This window comes from Manis pentadactyla (genome assembly GCF_030020395.1).
Source record: "Manis pentadactyla isolate mManPen7 chromosome 15 unlocalized genomic scaffold, mManPen7.hap1 SUPER_15_unloc_1, whole genome shotgun sequence".
Taxonomy (NCBI): Eukaryota; Metazoa; Chordata; class Mammalia; order Pholidota; family Manidae; genus Manis; species Manis pentadactyla.
This window is the reverse complement of record NW_026644588.1, coordinates 2,620,132-2,646,801: the sequence shown is the minus strand read 5'-3', so window position 1 is coordinate 2,646,801 and position 26,670 is coordinate 2,620,132. Positions and strand designations below refer to the sequence as shown.

The 26,670-nt window shown below is 45.2% G+C and overlaps 2 protein-coding genes across 2 annotated transcripts; both read right to left on the bottom strand.

Annotated features, from left to right (window-relative positions):
* Nucleotides 1-2,263: 2,263 nt before the first annotated feature.
* On the bottom strand, nt 2,264-3,821 carry LOC118932682 (vomeronasal type-1 receptor 4-like). The gene has a single exon (XM_036926346.2). The coding sequence runs from the start codon at nt 3,819-3,821 to the stop codon at nt 2,916-2,918; it is 906 nt and encodes a 301-aa protein (XP_036782241.2). The 3' UTR covers nt 2,264-2,915.
* A 14,493-nt stretch (nt 3,822-18,314) lies between these two features.
* Nucleotides 18,315-19,625, bottom strand: LOC118932712 (vomeronasal type-1 receptor 4-like). Its single transcript, XM_036926418.2, has one exon. The coding sequence runs from the start codon at nt 19,442-19,444 to the stop codon at nt 18,539-18,541; it is 906 nt and encodes a 301-aa protein (XP_036782313.2). The 5' UTR covers nt 19,445-19,625; the 3' UTR covers nt 18,315-18,538.
* Nucleotides 19,626-26,670: the final 7,045 nt, after the last annotated feature.

The window sequence follows — 26,670 nt, the reverse complement described above, 5'->3', positions numbered from 1 at the left end:
CTCCTCCTTCACCCTCTTCTAAATCCTTTAATTATTAAAATCTTCACTTTCTTCCCCAGACCCATGAGAACCACGTCAGTGTGTGGTCCTTCACTCAGGAGATCCGTATTCTATTTTCCAAACTCCCTTAGGTTTGTTATTATTTTAACACATAATGAAGTTTGTTCTCAAAGAGTGTATGATTACTAAAAAGTCACAACAGGGTCTGGCCATAGTGTCTTTCAGGATTGGGTCACTGAATAAATCCCCTCAAGTACTTTCCTGGTTCCCTGGGTCATGAGGTCCAGGGCATCCCCCACAGGCCTCCTAGTTTGACTCAGGAGGCCCTCTGACCGCCTTGGCACTCAGCTCTAGGTGACAGTGCCAGGAATGTGCCCAGTTGTCTCCTGTTGCTTATTAGTTGTGTAGTTTCTTATGAATTGTTTATTTTCTCCATTGATTTAAGATCCTTGCAAAGATCTTAATTGCCCACAGAATTGTTGGAAAGGCTGGAGAGAGGGTTATTCTCCAGCATCCCACGTATGCCTTTCAGAATAAACTGTGAGTGAAAAATGTGTCACAGATTGTAATGATTGACAAGATCTCCTTTATAATTTTAAGAATTAGGAAGATGGAATCAACGGGCACTTGTGTCCTGATGCTGTACCCAGGGACCTAGGAGTTGTACACAGATGTGTTGATGTATAAAATACAACATCCTTTCATGATTAAAACCCTCAAGAAACTGGGTACAGAAGGCCCATACCACAGCACAGTAAAGGCCACATATGACACACCTACAGCTGACATACTCAATGGTGAAAAGCTGAGAGCCTGTCCTCTGAGACCTGGGACAAGTCAGGGGCGCCCCTCCCACCGCTCTTACTCAAAGGAACCCCAGCGAGAGCAGGTGAGCAGGACAAAGAAATAACATCCGTCCATGTCCGAAGGGAGGAAGTAAAACTGTTGAGTATGATACGCTCTTCTATATAGAAAACCCCAAGGACTGAATCAAAACAACACTGTTGGAACTAATCAATGGATTCAGTAAAATTGTAGTATATAAAATTAATATACAGAAAACAGTTGCATTTCTATACATTAACAACAAAATATCCTAGAAAAAGGAAGAAAACTGTCCCTTCCACAATAGCATCAAAAATGATGAAATACTTGAGAATGCATTTAAGAAAATGAAAACTGTACAATGGAAACTCCACAACCTTGATGAAGTAATAGGGGGAAAGCAATCAAATGGAGAGAGAGTGTGTGTTCCTGGATTGGGACAATTAATATCAGTAAATTGTCTGTACCACCCAAACTTAATTTATAGATTCAATGAAATCTGGATCAAAATTCCACTGATATCTTTCATAGAAATAGTGAAATATTCCTGAAGTTTGTGTGAAACCACAAAAAAACACAAATAGCCAAAGCAATCATGAGAAAGAAGAACACACCCGGAGGTATCAAACTTCCTGGTTTCAAAATATACTGCAAACCTATAGAAACTAAAACAGCATGGTGCCAGCATAAGAACACATTCACAGAAGAGAATAGAGAGCCCAGAATAAACTCTCACACGTATGGTCAATGTATTTGACAAGCGAGCCAAAGACACTCCTTAAAGGGTAGACTCTTCAACACATTGTGTTGGAAAATAAGATAAACATGCAGGAAAATCAGGCCCCTACCTCACACCACTCACAAAAAGTAACTCAAAGTGGACTAAAGACTTAAACGTAAGACCTGATGACATGAAACTCTCAAAAGAAAACATGGTAGAAGCTCCTTGACCTTGGTCCTTGCAGTGATTTTTTGGATGTGACACTGACAGCAAAAACAGCGAAGGCAAAAATCAGCAACTGGGACTACATCAAACTTGAAAGCTTCAAGAAAACCATCAAAAAGTGAAAAGGCAACTATTGAGAGGGAGAGGTATTTGCAAATGACTCATCTGAGAAGAGACTAATAACAAACATATACGAAGAACTTGTACAACTCAACAACACCAAAAAACAAACAATACAATTTTAAAAATGGGCAGAGGACCTGAAGAGACATTTTCCCGAAAAGACATACAGTTGTCCAACAGACACATGAAAAGATGCGCCACATCACTAATCACCAGGGAAATGCAAATCAAACCACAATGAGATACTTCTTCATGCCTGCTGGGCTGGAAATGGAAAATAAGTGTTGGAGAGGATGCGGAGAAACTGACCCCCTTGTGCATTGCTGGTGGGAATGTGAAATGATGCTGCAGCTTTGGAAAAGTTTGCTGACTTCTCAAGTGGTTAAACATAGAAGTGCCATCTGACATGGAAATTTCACCCTCTAGGTATATATCTACAAGAATTCAAGGCAGGGACTTGACAGATGTATGTACATCAATGTTCAGTGCAGGGCTATCTTCAATAGTCGAAGGTGGAAACAACCCAAGTGCTCATGTGCAGATGAATGGATAAACAAAATGTCATGGAATAGATTAGGGCCAAAATCTAGATACATGCTGCAACATGGAATGACCTTGAAAACTATCGCTTACTGAGATAAGACACAGAAGGACAAGTGCTGTATGATTCCACTGACACGGGGTACCTAGAACCGGCAAGAACTAGAGACACACAGAGTTTAGGGGCATCTGAGAAAGAGAGGAAATGGGAGGTATTGTTTTAATGGGTCCACAGTTGCTTGGGGATGATGAGAACCCTTGGGTATGGACAGCGGTGATGGTTCCAGGCATAGGGAATGTGTTTAATGCCAATGATGTGCACTCAGAGATGGTTAAGTCATGACTATGAGGTTATGTATACTTTAAACATGACAAAATTATAAAAATGGTTAACAGGTAAATGATTAGTATATATATAATCATGGATGGTACAGAAGCTGACTTCTATCTCTTTACTCTCTAAACAGTGATTTCTAACAATTTAAGAGCAAAACCTGGGAGTTCTAGGATCCCTAAGGATCAGCATGAAGGGGCTGACAGTGGGGAAACACAAAGCCAAAATATTACATGTGTATATCAACCACAGATGCAGATCTGAAAGGACAGTGATATAAAAAATAAAAATAAAATTCGTCGTGTAGAAGACAACGAAGGTGACCACCAGCATCAGGATGGTGTGGGCGGCTCTGGTCTCTGGGGGGCAGCTGTGGGGGCCCCTGGGGGTGTGAATATGCTGCACCCTCTGGTGATGTCTGCGAAGGAGACCCACCATGGAGCTGCTGGTCCAGGCCATGAGGCCAATAAATATGGCATCGGGACAGGACCACAAGATGCCAACACCTGCCCTGGGACTCGAGGATGAGCAGAACCACCTGCCCTGTGGATCAGTATCATTTCCTGTGTTCTGGGCACCAGTAACACTCACAGGAATATAGATATTCAGTAAGAAACCGAACACCCAGCAGACACAGCAGGAAGGACCAGTGACCTTGGGGGCACTCCTGAGCGTCATCCAATCCACACTCCCAGGGATGAGTGTGAAGAACTGGCAGGTGCTCAGGACACAGGTGCAGCACAGGGTGGAGCTGCGAGCCACTCTGTGTGTATAATATACAACTTTACACCCAAGACTGGACAGGGGGTTGCTCAAAAGGAAAGCTGCCATCATGTGGGGAATCCCAGAAGAGAGAAGAACCAAGAGGTTGGCCAAGGCCATGTGGGTGAGAACCACGTGTGTGGGTCTCTGCTTGTGGGCACGCAAGACTGGGGAGACATTATGGAAAAAGAGGGTGACATTGGCCAGCGTTCCAAATCCAATCTGTAACAGAAAGGTGGTTTTCAGAGTCACTTCCGCAGATGTTCTTAGAACATGTCCCTGAAAAGGCATGGAGAGGGCTTCAGGGAGGCCTGGAGACAAAGGGGGCTGTGCTGGTGGTAACGTCAGCAGCCTTCTTACGTAACCAGCATTGGAAAGGATCCGTTCCCTTTCTTCTCCTGCAAAGGGAGACACTTCGTACTCTGTAGAGATGGCTTTACCTGGAGGACATACACCTGATGCCAGTTTTGTTTTTACACTCTTATTATTTTGTATTTATTGCTTTTTATTTTGTGACTCCCATCCCGAATGTACAGTCCTTGAAATGAGGAAGCATGCCTGTTGTTCACCAGCACAGCTAGCCCTGTATTGTTCAGTGTAATAGGTGCTCAATAACATGTACTGAGTGTGTTAATATGTGACAGGAGGTAAAGGTAACAGACACTGTATCCATGGGAATTCATGGTCATCCTGACTACTAGAGGGGAATCTTTGCTAAAAACATGAAATGGAGAGTCCAGATATGTTGTTCAGATTATAAGATTATCCAACTAATATTTTTACAGATTTGAAGACAATGCATAAGGGTTAGTGGATACACAATTGATTTAAGCATTCAGTAGTGGTCCCTGATCTCTTATTATATTCCTGTTAAGCGCTTGGGAGTCAGCACTCCATCCTAACAACTTAAACAACCAAAACTGAAAATTCTTGAATCTGCAGGGGCAGTGTGGACCCTGAGGATACCACGGCCTCAGAGATCGGAGACAAGGAGGAGAACACGAGCCGTCAGGGCTTCCCGGAACAGAGCTCCTGAGTGGAGACCACTGTCGGAATAATGGTGGAGACAGGAGAACCACCCTAAATGCACAGAATGCTGGAGGTTCAGTGTGGAAAGTCTGAGATGTAGAAACTCCAAGCAACAAAGTGATATAGGGATCTCCAGTTTTCTGAGATTTACCTCCAGGAGCTTGGCCACATTCTCTCTGTAAATATCAGAGAAGTTCCCCCTTGTGCTTTTGGCACAGGGGGTGAAAGACCATTTTGAAAAACAGGAGAGCACTGAGTCCTTCTCAACAAGGCCTTCCCTCAGGACACTCCTGCCTGGGGCCTAACCCCCTGGGGTGTTATCTGAGCCCCCTGCCATGGGGAAGGGGATACCTGAGTCCAGCCCCTGTAGCCATCCTGTCCTGGCAAGGCTGAGAGGTGCCGGTGCAGTTCACAGCCCAGCGGCACAGGCTCCGCAGTCACCGAGGCCTCATCCTAGCAGGGCAGATGGTGCCCTCTCCCCACACCTCCCACTCACCCAGAAGGACGATTACAACAGTTCCTTGACCCCCCAAAGCACGTCCACCATGAGCACAATGACACGGCGGACTACAAGGCACAGCAACAACGACTTGGAAGATGGAGAACACATCCGGCCCAGATGTGGAGGGAAGTCAGTAACTGTAATTGACATGCCATGAGCTCTGAAGGGTGAAGCGGAGAGCACGCGAGAAGGGCTGGACAACTGAGCAGAGGAAGGGAAGGCTAAGAACTATGACAAAATGATGGAGAAAACAAAATGCTGTAAGAGAAACCACAGTGCCCTTGATGGGGCCAGTGACTGGGCTGAAGGTGGCTGAGGCACGTACCGTGGAGCGTGAGGACACGTTGACAGAAACTCCCAAACTGAAAAGCAAACAGAAGAGAGATGGGAGAAAACACAGGTCGGAATATCCTTGGACTGTGGGATGACCACCCGAGGGGTAAGTCGGCATAATTGGATTGGCAGAGAAGGAACAGCAGAAATATATAAAACCATAGCGATAGATGATCCCTCCCAGCAATGTCAGCACTGAAGCCCAGCTGGGGGACGCTCGGCAGACACCAAGCAGGAGAAATGCAAAGAAAACAGAAACCAAAACAGAACAAAACCCTCTCAACTCCCCCAACACATAACATTGGAACATGTGGAACATCATAGATTAAAACAATTCTTTAAAATTTAAGAGAAAAAGAACCACCTTTCCTGCACAGGATCTAAGAAAGATTTCACCCAGTTTCTCCGCAGACACCATGCGAGCAGAGGGGAGTGGAGGAAAATATTAGTGTAGAGAGAAAAATCCCACCGACGTGGTCCCTGGGCCCTGTGACATTATCCAACAGAAGCGAAGGAGAAGTAAAGGCTCAAAGAAAAACGGGGTTTGGTGCCCTGGGCCTGCCACCCAGGACGGTGCAGGAAGCCCTTTGGAGGCAGGAAGATGCCGTGGGTCAGAGACGGGTCTACATAGAGGAAGCAGGGCGTTAGAAGGGAAGAATGAGTTAAAGTAGAATACTTACATTTCCTTCTGTTAATCTTAGTGAGAAGTTGGCTCAAAGTACTACCATCCACGGTGTGTGAGCCTGGGTTCCCTGTTTGCTGAGCGTCCTTACCTGCCCTGACGGCCCCAGCGCTGCCTCCCCGCCTTCCCCCGATTAGCCCCTGCTGGACAGACTCCTGGGAATTGGCATTTCTCAGACTCTCTTTACTGCAGTGGCCTGAGCAGTTCCATGATGCCAGGGTGGATGGTCGGCTTCTCTGTGGGAGCAGAGCTGACTCCCAGCCCTGTTTCTGCATAACCCAGGCACCCCGCGGGGCCCCTGACTCCCCGAGAAGGTATCCACCCCTCTGCCCGTCTCCAGGTGGCCCAGCCGCCTTCCTCTGGGCTGAGGTTCCCCAGGGCAGGGATGTGGTCACCCTGAAGGGACACATATCGTGAGCACACATCGCCCACACGCAGGGCCTCACTTAAGCCAGATGTCCGGGCAGAAGGCACACGGACATGTGTGCCCCACACAGACCCTGAGCGCCACCCCACCATCACATGGGCCCCAGCATAGCCAGAGCCAGGGGCCCCCACAGATGGTGGCCTGTGCAATTCCAGGACCCCACACCCAGGGCCTGCTGCCCAGGGGCCGCCTCCACCCACAGGCCCGGGGAATAGCGTGTGCAGGTCACTCCCTGTGTCCTTGGGTGAGTGGGTGCAAACTGTTCTGGAGAAAATGGGGAGACTCTATTTCCACCCACTTTCCCAAGGACACAGCTGTGCTTCCGCTAAAACACACTGAAGGCCATTGTGTCTGTCCTATGAGCACTGTTTGCCCCATTAGCCTCCTGTCATCTCTGGGGTTGTGACTGCAACATATTCATGTTGGGGGGACAGACATTCAGACAGATGTGCTTGGCCCAGGGCACATTCCACCATATTTCCAGCTACAGTGAAATTAGTCATCACAGAGGGTATGGGTCTAACTCCTTTTTCTCATTATATAAAAAGCATTGTACATGGCTTATTTCCAACATTCACACCATTTTCAAAATAAACCAGATCTCATCTCACTATAACTCTTCATTCTCGCCTGTCCCTCAGGTCCAGGAAGCACAGGAGCCGATTCCCCGTTCAGTTCCAGAGATGATTTTTGAGCAACACTTACGCACAACACAACACACAGAAGAACCCCACAGACACCTGGGTAGAAATCCCTGATATGCTGCATCCCCCCCAAATGGGCTTTGAAACAGGCAAATGTGTGTCCAGCAACCTCCTGCCCATTTAGGACAGAAGGGCAGCAGAGCACCTGGCAGGGGGGCCTGTACTATCCTGGGACCCTCAGGCAGGCCCTGTGTCCTTCCTGGGGAGACCCCTCCCTGCTGGCTCCCTGATCGTGGGGAGGCACCTACCTGCAGGCTCTGCTCCTCAGCTTCTGCAGGGACGTCACTCAGGTGGGGCCGTACTTATAGGCAGGGCTCCCGGACCTGACGTCCCCACGGGGGCGCATTACCACGTCCTGGCTAGTCCTGGTGACACTGTCTGCTCGGAGGCTCAGGGCGTCTCCAGCGAGCAGCGAATCCCACCCCAGTGCCATCACCCTCCAGCCTGGCAGGCGATTAGAGACAAGTGCCGGCAATTACTGAAAAGTCTCTGTGAGCAGCTCAGCAGAGAGAAAGTTTCCTGTTCCCGTGGGGGCATCCGGTCAGGGTGGAAGTGGTAACCGGGTGGCAGACACGCAGTGCACAGGGGCCCCCCTCACTGTGTCCTGGGCTTCCCCTCCGGGCTCTGTCCTTGTCCCAAACGAGATCCACAGGGCGTGCTCGCTGATCATCAGCATATGATCTGGGGTCTTCCCAGGAGGTTGGGGTCCTCGGCCCTCGCTCCTTAACAGTTTGAGACTGAGATTCCCACCCGGGTCCAGTGGCCGTGGTCCCCCTCCTGCTCCCCTCACTGCTCTGCGCCCCAATCCCACCAGAGGGAAGGCAGTCCTGTCCTATGAAATGTCCTGGGAACTGCACTTAACCATTTCAAAAGGAGAGAACATACTATCCTGAGAATGTTTTTCTTTTTATGAGTATGGCCCCTCTTTTATTTTCATTTTGAATTAGAACAGGAGGGGTGTGTTTTGTGATGAATGCAGTTTTCGAATCAGGGCAGAGACTGTCCCAGCAAATACTTAGCAACAGTTCAATCCCCAGGACACGGACATGGCTCGTTTCAAACACATTTACTCACGTGTGTACAAGGGCCTCTTACTTTGATCAGGAAATTAATGAAACCTACTCAGAAGTATTTTGTAACATACTACTCGCTGGGTTAGAATCTGGTCCTCACCTGTTTTCCCAATAATGGGCAGGTCCGCCTATAAGTTTGGTTTCACTTAAATGCGTTTTCTCTGAAAACAAAACAAAACCAAATGAACAGAACAGCAGGTGAGTCATAGACGCTGAGAGGCGACCGGTGGTTACGGTGGGGGAGGGGCTGGGTTGGGGGCAACACAGGTAGAGGCGATACAGGGGCAGAAAGCCTCAGTCATGATATAAATCAGTCACGGGGATGGAAGTGCAGCATAGAGAACGCAGCCGGGGATTCTGTAACATCTTCCTATGCTGACGGACGGTAACCTCATTAGCTGTGGTGAGGACTGAATTACATGGAAAGCAGTAAGATCACCATGTCGTGTACTTAAATCAGTGTAATACTGTGTATCAACTCCAATAAAAATATGTATTTAAGAAACCTGTATAAAAAGAGGTTTGGTAAATAAGTCCCAAGCCTCTCCCTGACGCGCACACCTCCTTACACACGCTCACCTGGTCCACAGGAACGTCACCCGCCTGCTCTAGATGCCGCTTAATACATGCTGGGCATGCGACCTTGTCCCGGGACCTGGCAGTGCCCGTAGCTGCCGACCCCTCTGCGTGCGCCCGCAGGCGTTCAGACCCGCCTGCCTGTCACTGTTCTCACAAAGGACCCCCCACTCGCGCTACAGACACAGCCCTGCCAGCCAGCCGCGCCTGCCCTCTGGGTTCCCCTAAAACAAACGCTTCCTCCTGCACACCCCTGCTCTCTGCATAAAAGCCCTGTCACCCCGGCTAGTCCCGTGCCGCCATCCTTCCCAGCCACTGCGCACCCACACCCCAGCCATGCTGTCAGTGGGGGCACATGCCTTTACCACGCTGAAGGGAAACCCCAACCAGACACTTAAACCCCCAGCTCAGGGGTCAGCAATCCCTGACCTGAGGGCTGCCTGTTTGTGTTTGTAAATAAAGTTTTATTGGAACACAGCCTCACTGGTTTCCCCATTGTCGTCCGGCTGCTTGCACCCAGGAAGGCAGCACTGGGTGAGTGTCACAGGGACCACGTGGTTCCTGAGCCTAGAATGTTCCCACGTGACTGGGAAGTTTGCTGCCTGCCCTTCTGTGTACCCGGTGGGGCCTCTCGGGCCACCCCCTGCCTCATCTGAGAGCCCAGTGTCCCCAGGCCTGGGACAAGCGCTCCCTGCCCAGGGGTTTCCAACATGCTTTTCAGTGAGGGATTATTTTTCCTGTCTTTTGTTATGGCTTGAGTATGTATTTATGGTTTTTGTCTACCTTTAGGACTAGTTATTTACAGTGATGTGTCATTCTCATTATTTTAGGTCAGTTTGAATATTTATAATTTTTGCAACTATTTAATATTCATTCCTTAAAATAGACATTTTCTGTTTTTTTAATGGGAGTATAGTTGATGTAATATTTTTCCATTTTAGGCATCCCACATAGTGTTTAATAATATTTATTTCCATTTATTGGTATCTTCTTTAATTTCTCTCATGAGTGTTTTGTACGTTTCAGGTATCTGTCTTTCACTTCCTTGGTTAGGTTGAATCCTAGGCATTTATTCCTTCTGATGCAATTGTTAATGGAATTGTTTTCTTGACTTCTCTTTCTGCTGGTTTATTGTTAGTATACAGGAATGCAACAGATTTCTGTATATTAATTTTGTATTCTGCAACTTTGCTGAATTCAGTTACTCGTTCTAGTAGTTTTGGGGTGAATTCTCTAGGGTTTTCTACATACAATATCATGTCTTCTGCAAACAGTGAAAGTTTAACTTCTTCCTGAACAATCTAGATACCTTTTATTTCTTTGTGTTGTCTGAGTGCCGTGGTGAGGACCTCCAGAACTACACTGAACAAAAGTGGGAAGAGTGGGCAGCCTTGTCTTGTTCCCGATCTTACAGGAAAAAATTCAGCTTCTTGCTTTTAAGTATCATGTTGGCTGTGGTTTGTCATATGTGGCCTTTATTATGTGAAGGTACTTGCCCTCTATACCCATTTTGTGGAAAGTTTTTATCATGAATGGATGTTGAATTTTGTCAAATGCTTTTACAGCATCTATGGAGACAATCATGTGTTTTTTGTCCCTCCTTTTGTTGATTTGATGTACGATGCTAATAGATTTTTGAATGTTGTACTATCCTTGCATCCCTGGAATAAATCCTACTTGATCATGGATGATCTTTTTGATGTATTTTTGAATTTGATTTGCTAATATTTTGTTGAGTATTTTTGCATTTATGTTCATCAGAGATATAGGTCTGTAATTTTCTTTTTTTGTTGTGTCTTGCCTGGTTTTGGTATTAGAGTGATGCTGGCCTCCTAGAATGAGTTTGGATGTATTTCCTCCTCCTCTACGTTTTGGAAAACCTCAAGGAAGATGGGTATTCGGTCTTCACTAAGTGTTTGATAAAATTCATCAGTGAAGTGGTCAAGGTGTTTTGTTCGTAGGTGGATTTTTGATTACCAGTTCTATTTTGTTGATGATAATTGGACTCTTCAGATTTTCTGTTTCTTCTTGGGCAGCCTTGGAAGGTTGTGTTTTTCTAGAAAATTGTCCATTTCTTATAGGTTATCCAATTTGTTACTATATAATTTTTCATAGTATTCTCGAATAATTCTTTGTATTTCTGTGGTGTCTGTACTGATTTTTCTTTTCTTGTTTATTATTCTGTTTATGTGTGTAGACTCTCTTTTTTTCTTGATAAGTCTGGCTAGGGGTTTATTTGTTTACTTTCTCAAAAAACAAGCTACTGCTTTCATTGATTCTTTCTATTGTTTTACTCTTCTCAGTATTATTTATTTCTGTTCTAATCTTTATTATGTCCCTTCTTCTACTGACTTTGTGCCTCATTTGTTCTTCTATTTCTATTTTAATTAATTGTGGATTTAGACTGTTCTTATGGGATTATTATTCTTCCTGAGGGAGGCCTGTACTGCAATATACTTCCCTCTGAGCACGGCATTTGCTGCATCCCACAGATTCTGCAGTGTTGGGTTACTGTTGTCATTTTTCTCCATGTATTGCTTCATCTCTGTTTTTATTTGGTCATTGATGCATTGATTATATAGGAGCATGTTGTTAAGCCTCCGTGTGTTTGTGGGCTTTGGTGCTTTTTTTGCGTAATTTATTTCTAGTTTCATACCTATGTGGAATTAGAAACTGGTTGGTACAATTTCAATCTCTTTGAATTTACTGAGGCTCTTTTTTGTGGTCTCGTATATGATCTATTCTTGAAAATGTTCTATGTGCACTTGACAAGAATGTGTATCCTGCTGCTTTTGGGTGGGGAGTTCTGTAGATGTCTGTTAGGTCCATCTGTTCTGGTGTGTTGTTCAGTGCCTCTGTGTCCTTACTTATTTTCTGTCTGGTTGATCTGTCCTTTGGACTGAATGGTGTGATGAAGTCTACTAAAATGAGTGCATTGTTTTCTATTTCCCCCTTTAATTCTGTTAGTATTTGTTTCACATACGTAGGTGCTCCTGTGTTGGGTGCAGAGATATTTATAATAGTTATATCCTCGTGTTGGACTGACAACTTTATTACTGTAATGTCCTTCTTTGCCTCTTGTTACTTTCTTTGTTTTAAAGTCTATTTTGTCTGATTCAAATACTGCAGCTCCTGCTTTTTTCTCCCTATTTGTTGCATGAAATATCTTTTTCCATCCCTTCACTTTTAGTCTGTGTATGTCTTTGGGGTTTTGAAGTCTCTTGTAGGCAGCATATAGACAGGTCTTCTTCTTTTTTTTTATCCATTCAGTGACTATAAGTCTTTTCATTGGTGCATTTGAACCATTTGCATTTAATGGGATTATCAATGGGTATTTACCAATTGCCCTTGCAGGCTTCAGATTCGTGGTTACCAAAGGTTCAAGGGTAACTTCCTTAGTATCTGACAGTCTAATTTAATTCCCTTAGTATGCTATTACAAACACATTCCAAAGGTTCTTTTTTCCCCCTTCTTTGTCTTTCTCCTCCATTCTTATATACCATGTATCATATTTGTACTCTTTGTCAATCCTTTGACTGACATTGGAGGTGGTTGATTTGATTTTGCATCTGCTGAGTAATTATGTTCTACTTTTCTTTACTATGGTTTTTTCTTCTAGTGATAGGTAGTTAGCCTTAGAAACACTTGCATCTATAGCAGTCCCCATAAAATACAGTTTGCAGGAGGTAAATTCTCCCAGCTTTTGCTTATCTGGAAATTGTTTAATCCCTCTTTCAAATTTAAATGATAATCTTGCCAGGTAGACTATTCTTGGTTCAAGTCCCTTCTGCTTAATTGCATTAAATATATCATGCCACGCCCTTCTGGCCTGTAAGGTTTCTGCTGAGAAGTCTGATGATAATCTGATGGGTTTTCCTTTTTAGGTGATCTTGTTTCTCTCTCTGGCTGCTTTTTATTTTTTTTATTATTTTATTTTTTTTTATTGAAGGGTAATTGACACACAGTATTACATTACATTAGTTTCAGGTGTACAACACAGTGATTCAACATTTATATACATGATAATTCTAGGTACCAGCTATCACCATACCAAGTTGTTACAATATTTTGACTATATTCCTTATGCTATACATTACATCCCGGTTGCTTATTTATTTTACAATTGGAAGTGTGTTTATATATATATATATAAACTTTTTTTTTTTGTGAGGGCATCTCTCATATTTATTGATCAAATAGTTGTTAACAACAATAAATTTCTGTATAGGGGGGTCAATACTCAATGCACAATCATTAATCCACCCCAAGCCTAATTTTCGTCAGTCTCCAATCTTCTGATGCATAACGAACAAATTCTTACATGGAGAACAAATTCTTACATAGTGAATAAGTTACATGGTGAACAGTACAAGGGCAGTCATCACAGAAGCTTTTGGTTTTGTTCATGCATTATGAACTATAAACAGTCAGTTCAAATATGAATACTCATTTGATTTTTAAACTTGATTTATATGTGGATACCACATTTCTCTATTATTATTATTTTTAATAAAATGCTGAAGTGGTAGGTAGATACGAGATAAAGGTAGAAAACAGAGTTTAGTGTTGTAAGAGAGCAAATGTAGATGATCAGGTGTGTGCCTGTAGACTATGTGTGAATCCGAGCTAGACGAGGGCAGTAAACATCCACGTATGCAGAAGATTTCTCTCAGAACGGTGGGGTGAGGTTCTAAGCCTCACCTCTGTTGATCCCCAATTTCTCACCTGATGGCTCCCCTGCGACTGTGCCTGTCTTAGGTTGTTCCTCCCTTGAGGAATCTTACCCGTCTCTGGCTAACCAGCCATCTTCCGGGGCCATACAGGGAAATGTAAAGTTGGTAAGTGAGAGAGAAGCCTTATTGTTTGAAAAGGTTAGCTTTTTACTTCTTTGCATATTTATGCCCTGTGGCTTCTATGCCCAGCATTTGTCTTGAGGTATTTTTACCACTTGGGAGAATTATGATACTCGGTAAATTTGATATGAGGCACGAATTCTATTTAAGGGTTGTAATTAGGAAGGAAGAAGAAAAGCTATAGAAGTAGCAGGCAGAAGAAAACCTGGGAAGATTGATTATTTCTTTGACATATCTTCTTGTAGAGTAACTTCAGCATGGATAGGTTTTAAACTACTAATTAAATTGTGCACACACATTAACATAATAGGAATATAGTTACATAACCAAAGCATACCTGTAATTACCAGCCATCTCCAGTGAAACCAAGAAAACCAGTTAGGCACCTTAGGCATTTGTGAAAACTTTCCTGTGATATGGTGGATATTGTCCAACTGAACTTGAACAGTCTGAGAGAAATCAGACAAATTAAAACAACCCATTCCTGGGGACTGTTCACATGCCATATGTTCTTTTAACAGTAAATAGTCTGTAGTTGTAAGACTTTGGAGCGCTACAATTTGCACTTCTCCTAATTCTTGTTTGAGTTCCAACAGTATAGATCCAGTCAAATTTGTTGTTTTACTGTATGCACAGGCCAGCTTAGATATCTCCTTCCTCATTCCCATGGCAAGTCCAGGAGCTGGTGGGATGAGTGCATCTACAGCTGTAGCAGTGCGTGGATCGTTGTTGGGGTTTTTTTTTTTGCTGATCATCTTCTGTCATGAGTCTTCCAGAGAGTGCTGATGTTGGAAGTTCTTTTTCATATCGTATCTTAGTTCATTTTCGGGGTATCTGGCTGCTTTTAATACTCTGTCGTTATCCTTGATCTTTGCCCTTTTAATTATTGTTATGTCTTGGTGTTGTCCTCCTTGTGTACCTTGTGTTGGGAGATCTGTTTTTTATCCATGGCTGGAGAGACTATCTCCTTCGCCATATTGGGAAATTCTCTACAGTTACCTTCTCACAGACACTTTCTATCCCTTTTCCTTTCTCTTCTACTTCTGCTAACCGTATACTGCAAATATTGTTCCATTTGTTTTGTTCACACAGCTCTCTCAATATTCTTTCATTCCTAGAGATTCTATTTTTCTCGGTGCCTCAGCTTCTTTGTATTTCTGTTCTCTGATTTCTGGTTCATTTACTGTCTCCTCTACTTCATCTAATATGCTTTTAAATCCCTTCATTGTATGTTTCATTTCACATACAGTATTCTTAAATGTTTGTATCTGATTCCTGAATTCCTCCCTGAATTCTTGAATATTTTTCTGTAGCTCCATGAGCATGTTTATGATTTTTATTTTGAAATCCATTTCAGGAAGATTGATGAATTCAGTTTCACTAAGACCTCTTTCTGCTGTTTGTGGGATTGATTTTGGTTTGAACCAGGTTCCTTTGACATTTCAACTTTGTAGGTGGCGCCCTCTACTGCCCCGAAGCTCTACTCTCTGCCGATGCTCAGCCTGTGGAGTGGTGACGGGGGTCTCAGGTGAGTGGCGCTGGTGCCTGTTGGGAAGAAAGTGGTCCTTCCTGCTTCCTGGCTGCAGTGCCGCCTCCACTGCCAGGGCCAGTGGGTCAAGCGTGCAAGTGGAAGCATCTGTGCTTTGCAATTGTTGTTGCCATAAGTGGTGTCACCCTCTGGCTGGCCTGGCACAATAGTTGGGGCAGTCAGTTTGTAAGCCGATGCTGGCCAGGAGGAAGGTGAGGCAGGATGTGTATCATGGTTGGTGGCATCAGAGCTGCATAGTTAGTGAGGGAATGGAGCACCTGAGGTTCCTGAATGTTCCCAACCTGCTGTGTCTGGAAAATTTTCTCCACCTGTTCTTTCTCCTGAGCAGGAAGTTCAGTGCAACCTTGTCCCTTTTGCAGCCGTCTCACTATTAGGAAGTCTCTAAGACTGCCTGCCTTTCTTTAGTCCCAGAGTGGCTGGATATGGAACCTGTTTTCCACAAGCAGCTGGAATCTCAGTCTCTCCAAGTATTCTGCCTGTCTTAGCTTTCAAACCCCACTAATCTCCAGAGCACCATGTAGTGTAGGTTTGTGCTCCCAGAGGTGATCTCCAGGGTGGATTGTTCAGCAGTCCTAGGCCTCCACCCTCTCCCTACTCTGCTTCTCTTCCTCCCTCCATTGAGCTGCAGTGGGGGAAGGGATTTTGTCTCTCTGGATCATGGCTATGGTACGTTACCCTTTTCCTTGAGTCCTGCTGGCATCCCCAGGTGTAGACAGCCTGCCACAGCCTTCCCTCCCATTGCTCTTTCAGGATTTGATGGATTTCTTATATCTTCATATTATATATGGTTTTGGGAGGAGGTTTCTGTCTCACCTCTCATTCTATAATCTTTAATCCCTCCACCAATTCTAAAAAAATTTTCCCTTGTATTGAAATTGTAAATGGTATTTTTCCATAATTATTTCTCCCAGTTCATTATTATTATATAGAAATGCAACATTTTAGTATGCAGAAACATGTAGCGATATTGTATCCTGCACCTTTACTGAATTCATTTCTTAATTTTAATTAAGTTTTTTTGGTGGAGTTTTAGTTTTCTAATTATAGCATGTCATCTGCAAATAGTGATGATTTTACTTCCCCATACCAATTTGCATGTCTTTGATTTCTCTTTCTTGTCTGAGTGCTGTGGCTGGCATTTCCAGGATCATGTTGAGTGACAGTTGTGCAGTGGGCATCCTGTTGTGGCTCAGCTTCTCACCACTCACTGTGCTGAGTGGAGAGTTTGTCACGTGTGGGCCTTAGTATGTTGAGCTACGTTTCCTTGGTACCCTCTTTGGTGACAGCTTTTATGGGTGAATGTTGAATTTGTCAAAAGCCTTTTCTGTATCTGTTGAGATGATCATGTGATATTTATCCTGTCTTCTGTTAATGAGGTGTATCACATTCATGGATTTGCAGATATTGAGCCATCCTTGCATCCCTTATGTAAATCCTACCTGGCTGTGTGCAATGATCCTTTTAGTGTCCTTTTGAATTTAGTATGCTAATATTTTTCTTGATATTTTCTGCGTGTACATTCCTATGGATATTGGTCTTTAATTTTCTTTTGTGTAGTGTCTTTGTTAGGTTAAGGTGTTGCAATAATACTGGTCTCAAAATGAATGTGGAATCATTCCTTCCTGTTATTATTTGAAATAGTTTGAGAATGTTAAGGAAAGATACTAATTTGAATGGATGGACTCTGCCACAACACTATACACAGTAGTATCTAACTCCACATGCACTTTGGGAACGCCCTTGTCTTCTCTGAACAATCATTTATCATGAGGAGATGTCATTTTACCACATATTTCCTCCACATATTTCCTTCTCCTGGAGAATGATGATTATAACTAGGAACAGTAATGAGTCTATTAAAAGATGCAGAGATGATATATTTACAGGGGGAGAACCCTGCAGCAGTTAACTCAATGAGTTCAAAAGGAAGTGGAGAACAGTGGGAGAAGTCGAGGAGCAGAACGGCTGCTGTGCTGCATTCCGGATGTTCTGAGTGATTGTAGCTTTCACTCCAGCCACACAGCGAAACGTAGGTAAACATCATTGACCGAAAGCAGTGTAAGTTGAATAATAAACGTTTGAGGGCATCAAGAGACTCCTGTTAACAGTGGCACCGTGGGAATCTGATGTCCCGTCATGTTCCCTGTACTGGCTGGCTCAGTGTGCCCTTCTGCTGTGACAGAGTCACCGTGCTTAAAGGATTGTCCTCAAGACACCATAACTTAATGACAAACTACAGAATGGAGAAAGAATTTGTGAATCTTATACACACAGGGATCAATATACAGATTATATATCTTTAAACACCTCATAAATGAATGACAGCACCCCAATATGAAAATGGGCCATGAGCATGAGTAGCTGTTTCTCCAAAAATATACAAATTGCCAGCACGTGCACAGAAATATGCTCAACATCATTGCATACTGGGTAAACGTAAATGAAAACCACATGTATATGCTACTTCATACCTGCTTGATTGGCTATAATCCAACATAGAAAATGGGTTTTGGAGAGAATGTGGAAAAACTGACACCTTTGTGCATTGGTGGTGGGAATATGAAATGATGCAGGAGCTTTGCAACAACAGTTTGGTGATTTACCAAATGGATAGGCATAGAAGTACCACATGACAAAGAAATTTCACTCTCAGGTATGTGTCCCAAAGAATTCAAAGCAGTGAATTCCCAGATATTTCTACACCAGTGTTCAAAATGGTGTTATTTTCACTAGTCTAAAGGTGGAAACAAAACAACTGTTCATGCACAGATGAATGTGTAAACAAAATGTCATATACATAAATAAAATGGTTCCAGTTTCAACCACAAAAGTGAATCAAGGTTTCGTGTGTGCTACAAACTGGAGTGACGTTGAAAACATTCTGCTGACTTAGACAATGCAGACACAGAAGGACAAACACTGTACGAATCTGGTCATGTGAAGTACCAGGTCAGGCACACGCAAGAGAGTTAAAAGAGCAGAGGGACGACTGAGAGCAAGAAGAAATGGGATTTATTCTTTAATGGGCCCCAGCTGGTTGGGGATGATGAAAAGCCCTGGGTACAGAGAGTGCTGAGGCTCACAGATGTTGTAAGTGTATTTAATGCTAAAGACATGCACTTAGAAATGGTTAAGTCATGAATATGATATTCTGCACAGTCACAAACAAGAACAAATTATAAAAGCAGTTAACTGGTAAATGATTACTAAGTATAATATTAGGGATGATATAGAAGCTGACATCTATGTATTTAATATTTCAAGAATGATTTCTAACAATTTAAGAGCAAAGCCTGGGAGTTCTAGGATCCCTAAGGATCAGCAGGAAGGGGCTGACAGTGGGGAAACACAAAGCCAAAATATTACATGTCTGTATCAACCAGAGCTGAAGGTCTAAAATGACAGTGATGTAAAAAGTAAAAACCAAATTCATCATGTAGAAGATGACGAAGGTGACCACCAGCATCAGGATGGTGTGGGTGGCTCTGGTCTCTGGGGGGCACCTGTGGGGGCCCTTGGGGGTGAGAATATGCTGCACCCTCTGGTGATGTCTGCGTAGGAGACCCACCATGGAGCCGCTGGCCCAGACCATGAGGCCAATAAACACGGCATCTGGACATGATGACATGACGCTAACGGTGGTCTTGGGAAATGAAGATGAGCAAAACCACCTGCCCTGTGTGTTAGTATCATTACCCGTGTTCTGTGCACTAGTGACTTTCAAGGGAATATGGATATTTGTTAAGGCAGCAAACACCCAGCAGACACAACAGGAAGGACCAGGGACCTTGGGGGCTCTCCTGAGTGTCATCCGCTCTGCTCTCCCAGGGATGAGTGTGAAGAACTGGTAGGTGCTCAGGACACAGGTGTAACACAGGGTGGAGCTGCGAGCCACTCTCTGTGTATAACATACAACTTTACACCCAAGACTGGACAGGGGGTTGCTCAAAAGAAAAGCTGCCATTGTGTGGGGAATCCCAGAGGAGAGAAGAAGCAAGAGATTGGCCAAGGCCATGTTGGTGAGAACCACATGTGTGGGTCTCTGCCTGTGGCCACGCAAGACTGGGGCAACATTGTAGAAAAAGAGGGTGACATTGGCCAGTGTCCCAAATCCAATCTGTAACAGAAAGGTGGTTTTCAGAGACACGTTCCATGTAGTTCGTAGGGCATCTTTATCAAAAAGCATGGAGAGGGCTTCAGGGAGGCCTGGAGACAAAGGGGCCTGTGCTGGTGGTAACGTCAGCAGCCTTCTTACTTAATCAGCATTGGAAAAGGATCCGTTCCCTTTCTTCTCCTGCAAAGGGAGACACTTCATCCTCTGTAGAGATGGCTTTACCTGGAGGACATACACCTGATGCCAGTTACTATTTACAACAATATAATTTTGTATTTATTTAACTTTATTTTTTGGTTTTCCAGAATGTACAGTCCTTGAAATTAGGAACCATCTGTCGTGTTCCACATACTGCTGTCCAATAAGTGCCCATAGCCTGTCCCGAGTGTGACTGTGCCCCAAGGGACAAGGGCTCGTGCTGCTCCCCTGACAGACCCTGGTCACCCCACCTATTGTACGGATGGCTCACCTACAACCATGAAGGGGAGAGTTCAAAAATATTGCTGAGACTGTAATATTAACAAACTAATTTCATTACATACTTTGAAACCATAATCCATAGAGTGAGCAGATACAAAATAAGTTTACAAAATCAGTAGCAGTTTCTGCTATCTGGCTTTTCATGTAATGTGCTCAGAAGTCACCACTACGTTATAACAATAGTTTAACAACCAAAAATCTGATAATTCTTGGATCCCTAAGAGAGTTGAGGACCCTGGGGACATCACTGCCTTGGTGCTGTGAGAGAGGGGAAGGGAATAGAGGCCATCAGGCTTCCTGGATTGGAGACCCTGAGAGGAGACCACCATCAGGGCTGTGGTGGGGGTAGGAAGCTCACCCTGTAGTCCGCAAGGGGCTGGGGGCTCAGTGTGCAAAGTCTGAGTCCAAGATTCTCCAGGGAGACCAAGTAATGAGGGATGAGCTCATTTTGTCAGTTTCACCTCCAGGAGCTGGACCAGTTCTCTCTGTAACAGAGAACTTCCCAATTGGGCTTTTGGTGCAGCAGGTGAAAGACGATTTCTGAAAACAGGAGAGCACTGGGTTCTTCTTAACAAGGCCTTCCCCCAGGACACTCCTGCCTGGGGCCTAACCCGCTGGGGTGTTATCTGAGCCCACTGCCCAGGGAAAGGGGATACCCAAGCCCAGCCCCTGCAGCCATCCTGTCCTGCCTACAGGGGACAAGGCTGAGGGTGCCTGTGCAGTTCACAGCCCGGAGGCACACGCTTCCCAGTCACTGACGCCTCATCCTAGCAGCACAGGTGGTACCTTCACACAACACCTCCCACACATCTGAAAGGATGATGAGAGAAGTTCCTTGATCCTCCACATCAGGTCCACCGGGAGTAACAACGACAAGTTAGACTAAAAGGCACAGTAACAATGGTTTGGAACATGGAGATCGCCTTAGGTGCAGATGTGGAGGAAAGTCAGATTATCAGAACAACGTTTAAAGCACCTGTAACTGATATGCCATGAGCTCTGATGGGTGAAGCACACAGCACGTGAGAAGGGCTAGACAACTGAGCAGAGGAAGGGAAGGCTAACAACCAAGACAAAATAATGGAGAAAATAAAACACTGTAAGAGAAACCACAGTGCCCGTGATGGGCCTGTGCGTAGACTGAATATGGCTGAGGCATGTCCCATTGAGTGTAAGGACGTGTTGACAGAAATGCCCAAACTGGAAAGCAAACAGAAGAGAGATGAGAGAAAACACAGGTCGGAATATCCCTGGACTGTGGGATGAACACCGAGGGGTAACTCTGCATAACTGGACTTGCAGAGAAGGAACAGCAGAGATACAGAAACGCATAGCGATAGACAATACCCCCAGGGATGTCAGCACCTCAGCCGAGCCGAGGGACGCCCTGCAAACACCAAGCAGGAGAAATGCAAAGAAAACAGAAACCAACATGAAACAAAACCCCCTCAACTCCCTCCACAGATAACATTGGAACGTGGGGGACATCGTGAATTAAAACATTTCTTTAAAATGTAAGAGAAAAATAACAACTTTCCTACAAAACAGCATGGAGAGGATTTACATCCAATTGACCCGCAGACACCATGCGAGCAGAGGGGAGTGGAGTAAAATATTAGTGTTGAGACAAAAATCCCAACGACGTGGTTTCTGGGCCCTTTGAAATTATCCACCAAAAACGAAGGAGAAGTAAAGGCTCAAAGTAAAACGGGGTTTGGTGCCGTGGGCCTGCCGCGCAGGACGGTGCAGGAAGCCCTTTGGAGGCAGGAAGATGCCGTGGGTCAGGGATGGGTCTACACATAGAAAGGAGGGTGTTAGAAGGGAAAAATGAGTTAAAATAAAATACTTACATTTCCTACTGTTAATCTTAGTGAGTTTGCTCAAAGTAACACCATCCACGGTGTGTGAGCCTGGGTTCCCTGTTTGCTGAGCGTCCTTACCCTCCCTGACGGCCCCAGCGCTGCCTCCCCGCCTTCCCCCGATTAGCCCCTGCTGGACAGACTCCTGGGAATTGGCATTTCTCAGACTCTCTTTACTGCAGTGGCCTGAGCAGTTCCATTATCTCTGGAGTGGACAGTCAGCTCCTCTGTGGTAGGAGAGCTGACTCTCAGCCTCAATTCCACACACCCTCTGGCCTCCGGCCGGGCCCCTGACTCCCAAGAACACAGGTGCCCCCTGCCCATCTCAACCTTGCCCAGCCGCCTTCCTCTGGGCTGAGGGTCCCTGGGAAGGGTTGTGGTCACACTGAGGTGGCACATACTGTGGGCACACACATCGCCCACATGCAGGGCTTCACTTTAAACCAGCCATCCAGGCAGAAGGCAGACATGCCTGCCCTGCACAGACCCTGAGTGACCTCCTCCACCGTCACACAGGCCCCAGCACAGCCAGAGCCACGGGCCCCCACAGAAGGTGGCCTGTGCTGTCCCAGGACCCCACACCCAGGGCTTGCTCTCCAGGGGCCGTCTCCACCCACAGGCCCAGGGAACAGCATGCGCAGGTCACTCCCCGTGTCCTTGGGCAAGTGGGTGTGAACTGTTCGGGAGAAAACGGGCGACTCTGAAGCCCTATCTCCACCCACTTTCCTGAGGACACAGCTGTGCTTCCGCTAAAACAAACCAAAGGGCATGTGTCTGTCCTGTGAGCACTGTTTGCCCCACTAGCCTCCTGTTGTCTCTGGGGTTGTGACTGCAACATATGCATCCTGGGGGGACAGACATTCAGACAGATGTGCTTGGCCCAGGGCACATTCCACCATATTTCCAGCTACAGTGAAATTAGTCATCTCAGAGGTTATGGGTCAAATTCCTATTTCTCATTAAATAAAAGCCCTGTACATGGCTTATTTCCAACATTCACACCATTTTCAAAATAAACCACTTCTCATCTCTCTATAACTCTTCATTCTCCGCCTGCCCCTCAGGTTCAGGAAGCACAGGGCTGTTTCCACATTCAAATCCAGGGATAAAAATATGAGCAGCATTTGCACACATAAGAACCCCACAGACATCTGGGCAGAAATCCCTGAGACGCTGTATCCCAACAAATGGGATTTCAAAGAGGAAAATGTGTGCCCACCATCCTCCTGCCCATTCAGGTCAGGAAGGTCAGCAGAGGACCTGGCAGGGGGGCCTGTGCTATCCTGGGTCCCCTGACCCGGCTCTGTGTCCTTCCTGGGGAGACGCCTCCCTGCTGGCTCCCGGACAGCAGGGAAGCACCTACCTGCAGGCTCTGCTCCTGAGCTTCTGCAGGGATGTCACTCAGGAAGGGCCGTACTTATTGGGCAGGGCTCCCGGACCTGACGTCCCCACGGGGGTGCATTACCACATCCTGGCTAGTCCTGGAGGCACTGTCTGCTCGGAGGCTCAGGGTGTCTCCAGCGAGCAGCGAATCCCACCCCAGTGCCATCACCCTCCAGCCTCGCAGGCGATTAGAGACAAGTGCTGGCAATTACTGAAAAGTTTCTGTGAGCAGCTGAGCAGAGAGAAAGTATCCTGTTCCCATGGGGGCATACGGTCAGGATGGAAGTGGTAACCGGGTGGCAGACACGCAGTGCACAGGGGCCCCCCTCACTGTGTCCTGGGCTTCCCCTCTGGGCTCTGTCCCTGTCCCAAACGAGATCCACAGGGCGTGCTCGCTGATCATCAGCATATGATCTGGGGGCTGGTCTTCCCAGGAGGTTGGGGTCCTCGGCCCTCGCTCCTTAACAGTTTGAGACTGAGATTCCCACCCGGGTGCAGTGGCCGTGGTCCCCCTCCTGCTCCCCTCACTGCTCTGCGCCTCAATCCCATCAGAGGGAAGGCGGTCCTGTCCTGTGAAATGTCCTGGGAACTGCACTCAACTATTTCAAAAGGAGAGAACATACTATCCTGAGAATGTTTTTCTTTTTATGGGTATGGCCCCTCTTTTATTGTCATTATGAATTAGAACAGGAGGGGTGTGTTTTGTGGTGAATGTGCATTTTGAATCAGGGCAGAGACTGTCCCACCAAATACTTAGCAACAATTCAATCCTCAGGACACGGACATGGCTGGTTTCAAATACATTTACTCACGTGTGTACAAGGGCCTCTTACTTTGATCATGAAATTAATGAAACCTACTCAGAAGTATTTCCTAATATCACTCACTGGATCAGAATCCTGTCCTCACAGTGTTTTCTCAATGATGGGCAGGTCCGCCTATAAGTGGTTTCACTTACATGTGTTTACTCTGAAAATAAAACCAAACCAAATGAACAGAACAGCAGGTGAATCATAGGCGCTGAGAGGCGACTGGTGGTTACCACGGGGTCGGGTCTGCGTCGGGGGCAGCACAGGTAGAGGCGATACAGGGGCACAGAGTCTCAGTCATGATATGAATTAGTCACGGGGATGAATGTGTAGCATAGAGAACGCAGTCGGTGTTTCTGTAACATCTTCTTATGTTGATGGATGGTAACCTCATTAGCTGTGGTGAGGACTAAATAATGTGGAAAACAGTAAAACCACCAAGTTGTATATTTGAAACCAATATAATATTGTGTATCAACTTCAGTAAAAATGTGTATTAAAAAACCTGTATAAAAAGAGGTTTGGTAAGTAAGTCCCAAGCCTCTCCCTGACGTGCACAGCTCCTTACACACGCTCACCTGGTCCACAGGAACGTCACCCGCATTCTTTAGATTCCGGTTAACATGCACTGGGCATGTGACCTTGTCCTGGGGCCTGGCAGTGCCCGTAGCTGCCACCCCCTCTGCGTGCGCCCCCAGGCCTTCAGACCCGCCTGCCTGTCACTGTTCTCACAAAGAACCCCACACCCAAGCTACAGACACAGCCCTGCCAGCCAGCCGCGCCTGCCCTCTGGGTTCCCCTAAAACAAACGCTTCCTCCTGCACACCCTGCTCTATCCATAAAAACCCTGTCACCCTGGCTAGTCGCCTGGCAACGTCCTTCCCGGCCACCATGCACCCACACCCCTGCTTTGCTGTCAGTGGGGGCACATGCCCTTACCACCCTAAAGGGAACCACCTGTCCCAGCACCTGAGCCCCCAACTCAGGGATCAGCAGTCCCTCTCCTGAGGGCAGGCTGCTTGTGTTTTTAAACAAAGTTTTATTGGAACCCAGCCGCACTGGTTTCCCCATTGTCGTCCGGCTGCTTGCACCCAGGAAGGCAGCATTGGGTGGGTGTGACAGGGACCACGTGGCCCTTGAGCCTAGGATGTTCCCACGTGACTGGGAAGTTTGCTGCCTGCCCTTCTGTGTACCCGGTGGGGCCTCTCGGGCCACCCCCTGCCTCATCTGCGAGCCCAGTGTCCCCAGGCCTGGGACAAGCGCTCCCTGCCCAAGGGCTTCCAACATGCTTTTCACTGAGGGATTATTTTTCCTGTCTTTTGTTTTGGCTTGAGTATGTCGTCATGCTTTTCATCTACCTTAAGGACTAATTATTTACCTTGATGCGTCATTCTCACTATTTTATGTCATCTTGAATATTTATAATATTTACAACTATAGTTTATATTTATCCTTAAAATATACATTTTCTGGTTTTTTAACTGAAGTGTAGTTGATGTAATATTTTTCCAATTTAGGTGTCCCACATAGTGTTTAATAATATTAATTTCCATGTACTGTTATCTTCTTTAATTTCTCTCATGAGTGTCTTGTAGGTTTCAGGGTATAGGTCTTTCACTTCCTTGGTTAGGTTGAATCCTAGGTATTTATTCTTTTTGATGCAATTGTGAATGGAATTGTTTTCTTGATTTCTCTCTCTGCTAGTTTATTGTTAGTATACAGGAATGCAACAGATATCTGTATATTAATTTTGTATCCTGCAACTTTGCTGAATTCAGTTGTTAGTTCTAGTAGTTTTGGGGTGTATTCTTTAGGGTTTTCTACATAAAATATCATATCATCTGCAAACAGTGACAGTTTAACTTCTTCCTAACCAATTTGGATGCCTTTTATTTCTTTGTGTTGTCTGAGTGCCGTGGTGAGGACCTCCAGAACTACGTTGAACAAAAGTGGGAAGAGTGGGCAGCCTTGTCTTGTTCCCGATCTTAAAGGAAAATATTTCAGATTCTCACCATTAAGTATAATGTTGGCTGTGGGTTTGTCATATATGGCCTTTATTATTTTGTGGTACTTGCCCTCTATACCCATTTTGTTGAGAGTTTTTATCGTGAATGGATGTTGAATTTTGTCGAATGCTTTCTCAGCATCTATGGAGATGATCATGTGGTTTTTGTCCTTCTTTTTGTTGATGTGGTGGATGATGTTGATAGATTTTCAAATATTGTACCATCCTTGCATCCCTGGAATAAATCCTACTTGATCATGATGGATGTTTCTTTTGATGTATTTCTAATTTGACTTGCTAACATTTTGTTGAGTATATTAGCATCTGTGTTTATCAGGGATATTGGTCTGTCATTTTCTTTTACTGTGGTGTCTTGGCCTGGTTTTGATACAAGAGTGATGCTGGCCTCCTAGAATGAGTTTGGAAGTATTCCCTCCTCCTCTGCTTTCTGAAAAACTTTAAGGAGGATGGGTATTAGGTCTTCACTAAATGTTTGATGAAATTCAGTAGTGCAGACATCTGTTCCAGGAATTTTGTTCTTAGGTGGTTTTTTGATTACCAATTCAATTTCATTGCTGGTAATTGGTGTGTTCAGATTTTGTTTCTTCCTGGGTCAGCCTTGGAAAGTTGTGTTTTTCTAGAAAGTTGTCCATTTCTTGTAGGTTATCCAATTTGGTTGCATACAATTTTTCACAGTATTTTCTAATAATTCTTTGTGTTTCTGTGGTGTCTGTAGTGATTTTTCCTTTCTCATTTCTGATT

Excerpts from the sequence above, each read along its gene's own strand:
- LOC118932682 (XM_036926346.2), bottom strand. The coding sequence starts at position 3,821 with ATGCCTTTTCAGGGACATGTTCTAAGAACATCTGCGGAAGTGACTCTG.
- LOC118932712 (XM_036926418.2), bottom strand. The coding sequence starts at position 19,444 with ATGCTTTTTGATAAAGATGCCCTACGAACTACATGGAACGTGTCTCTG.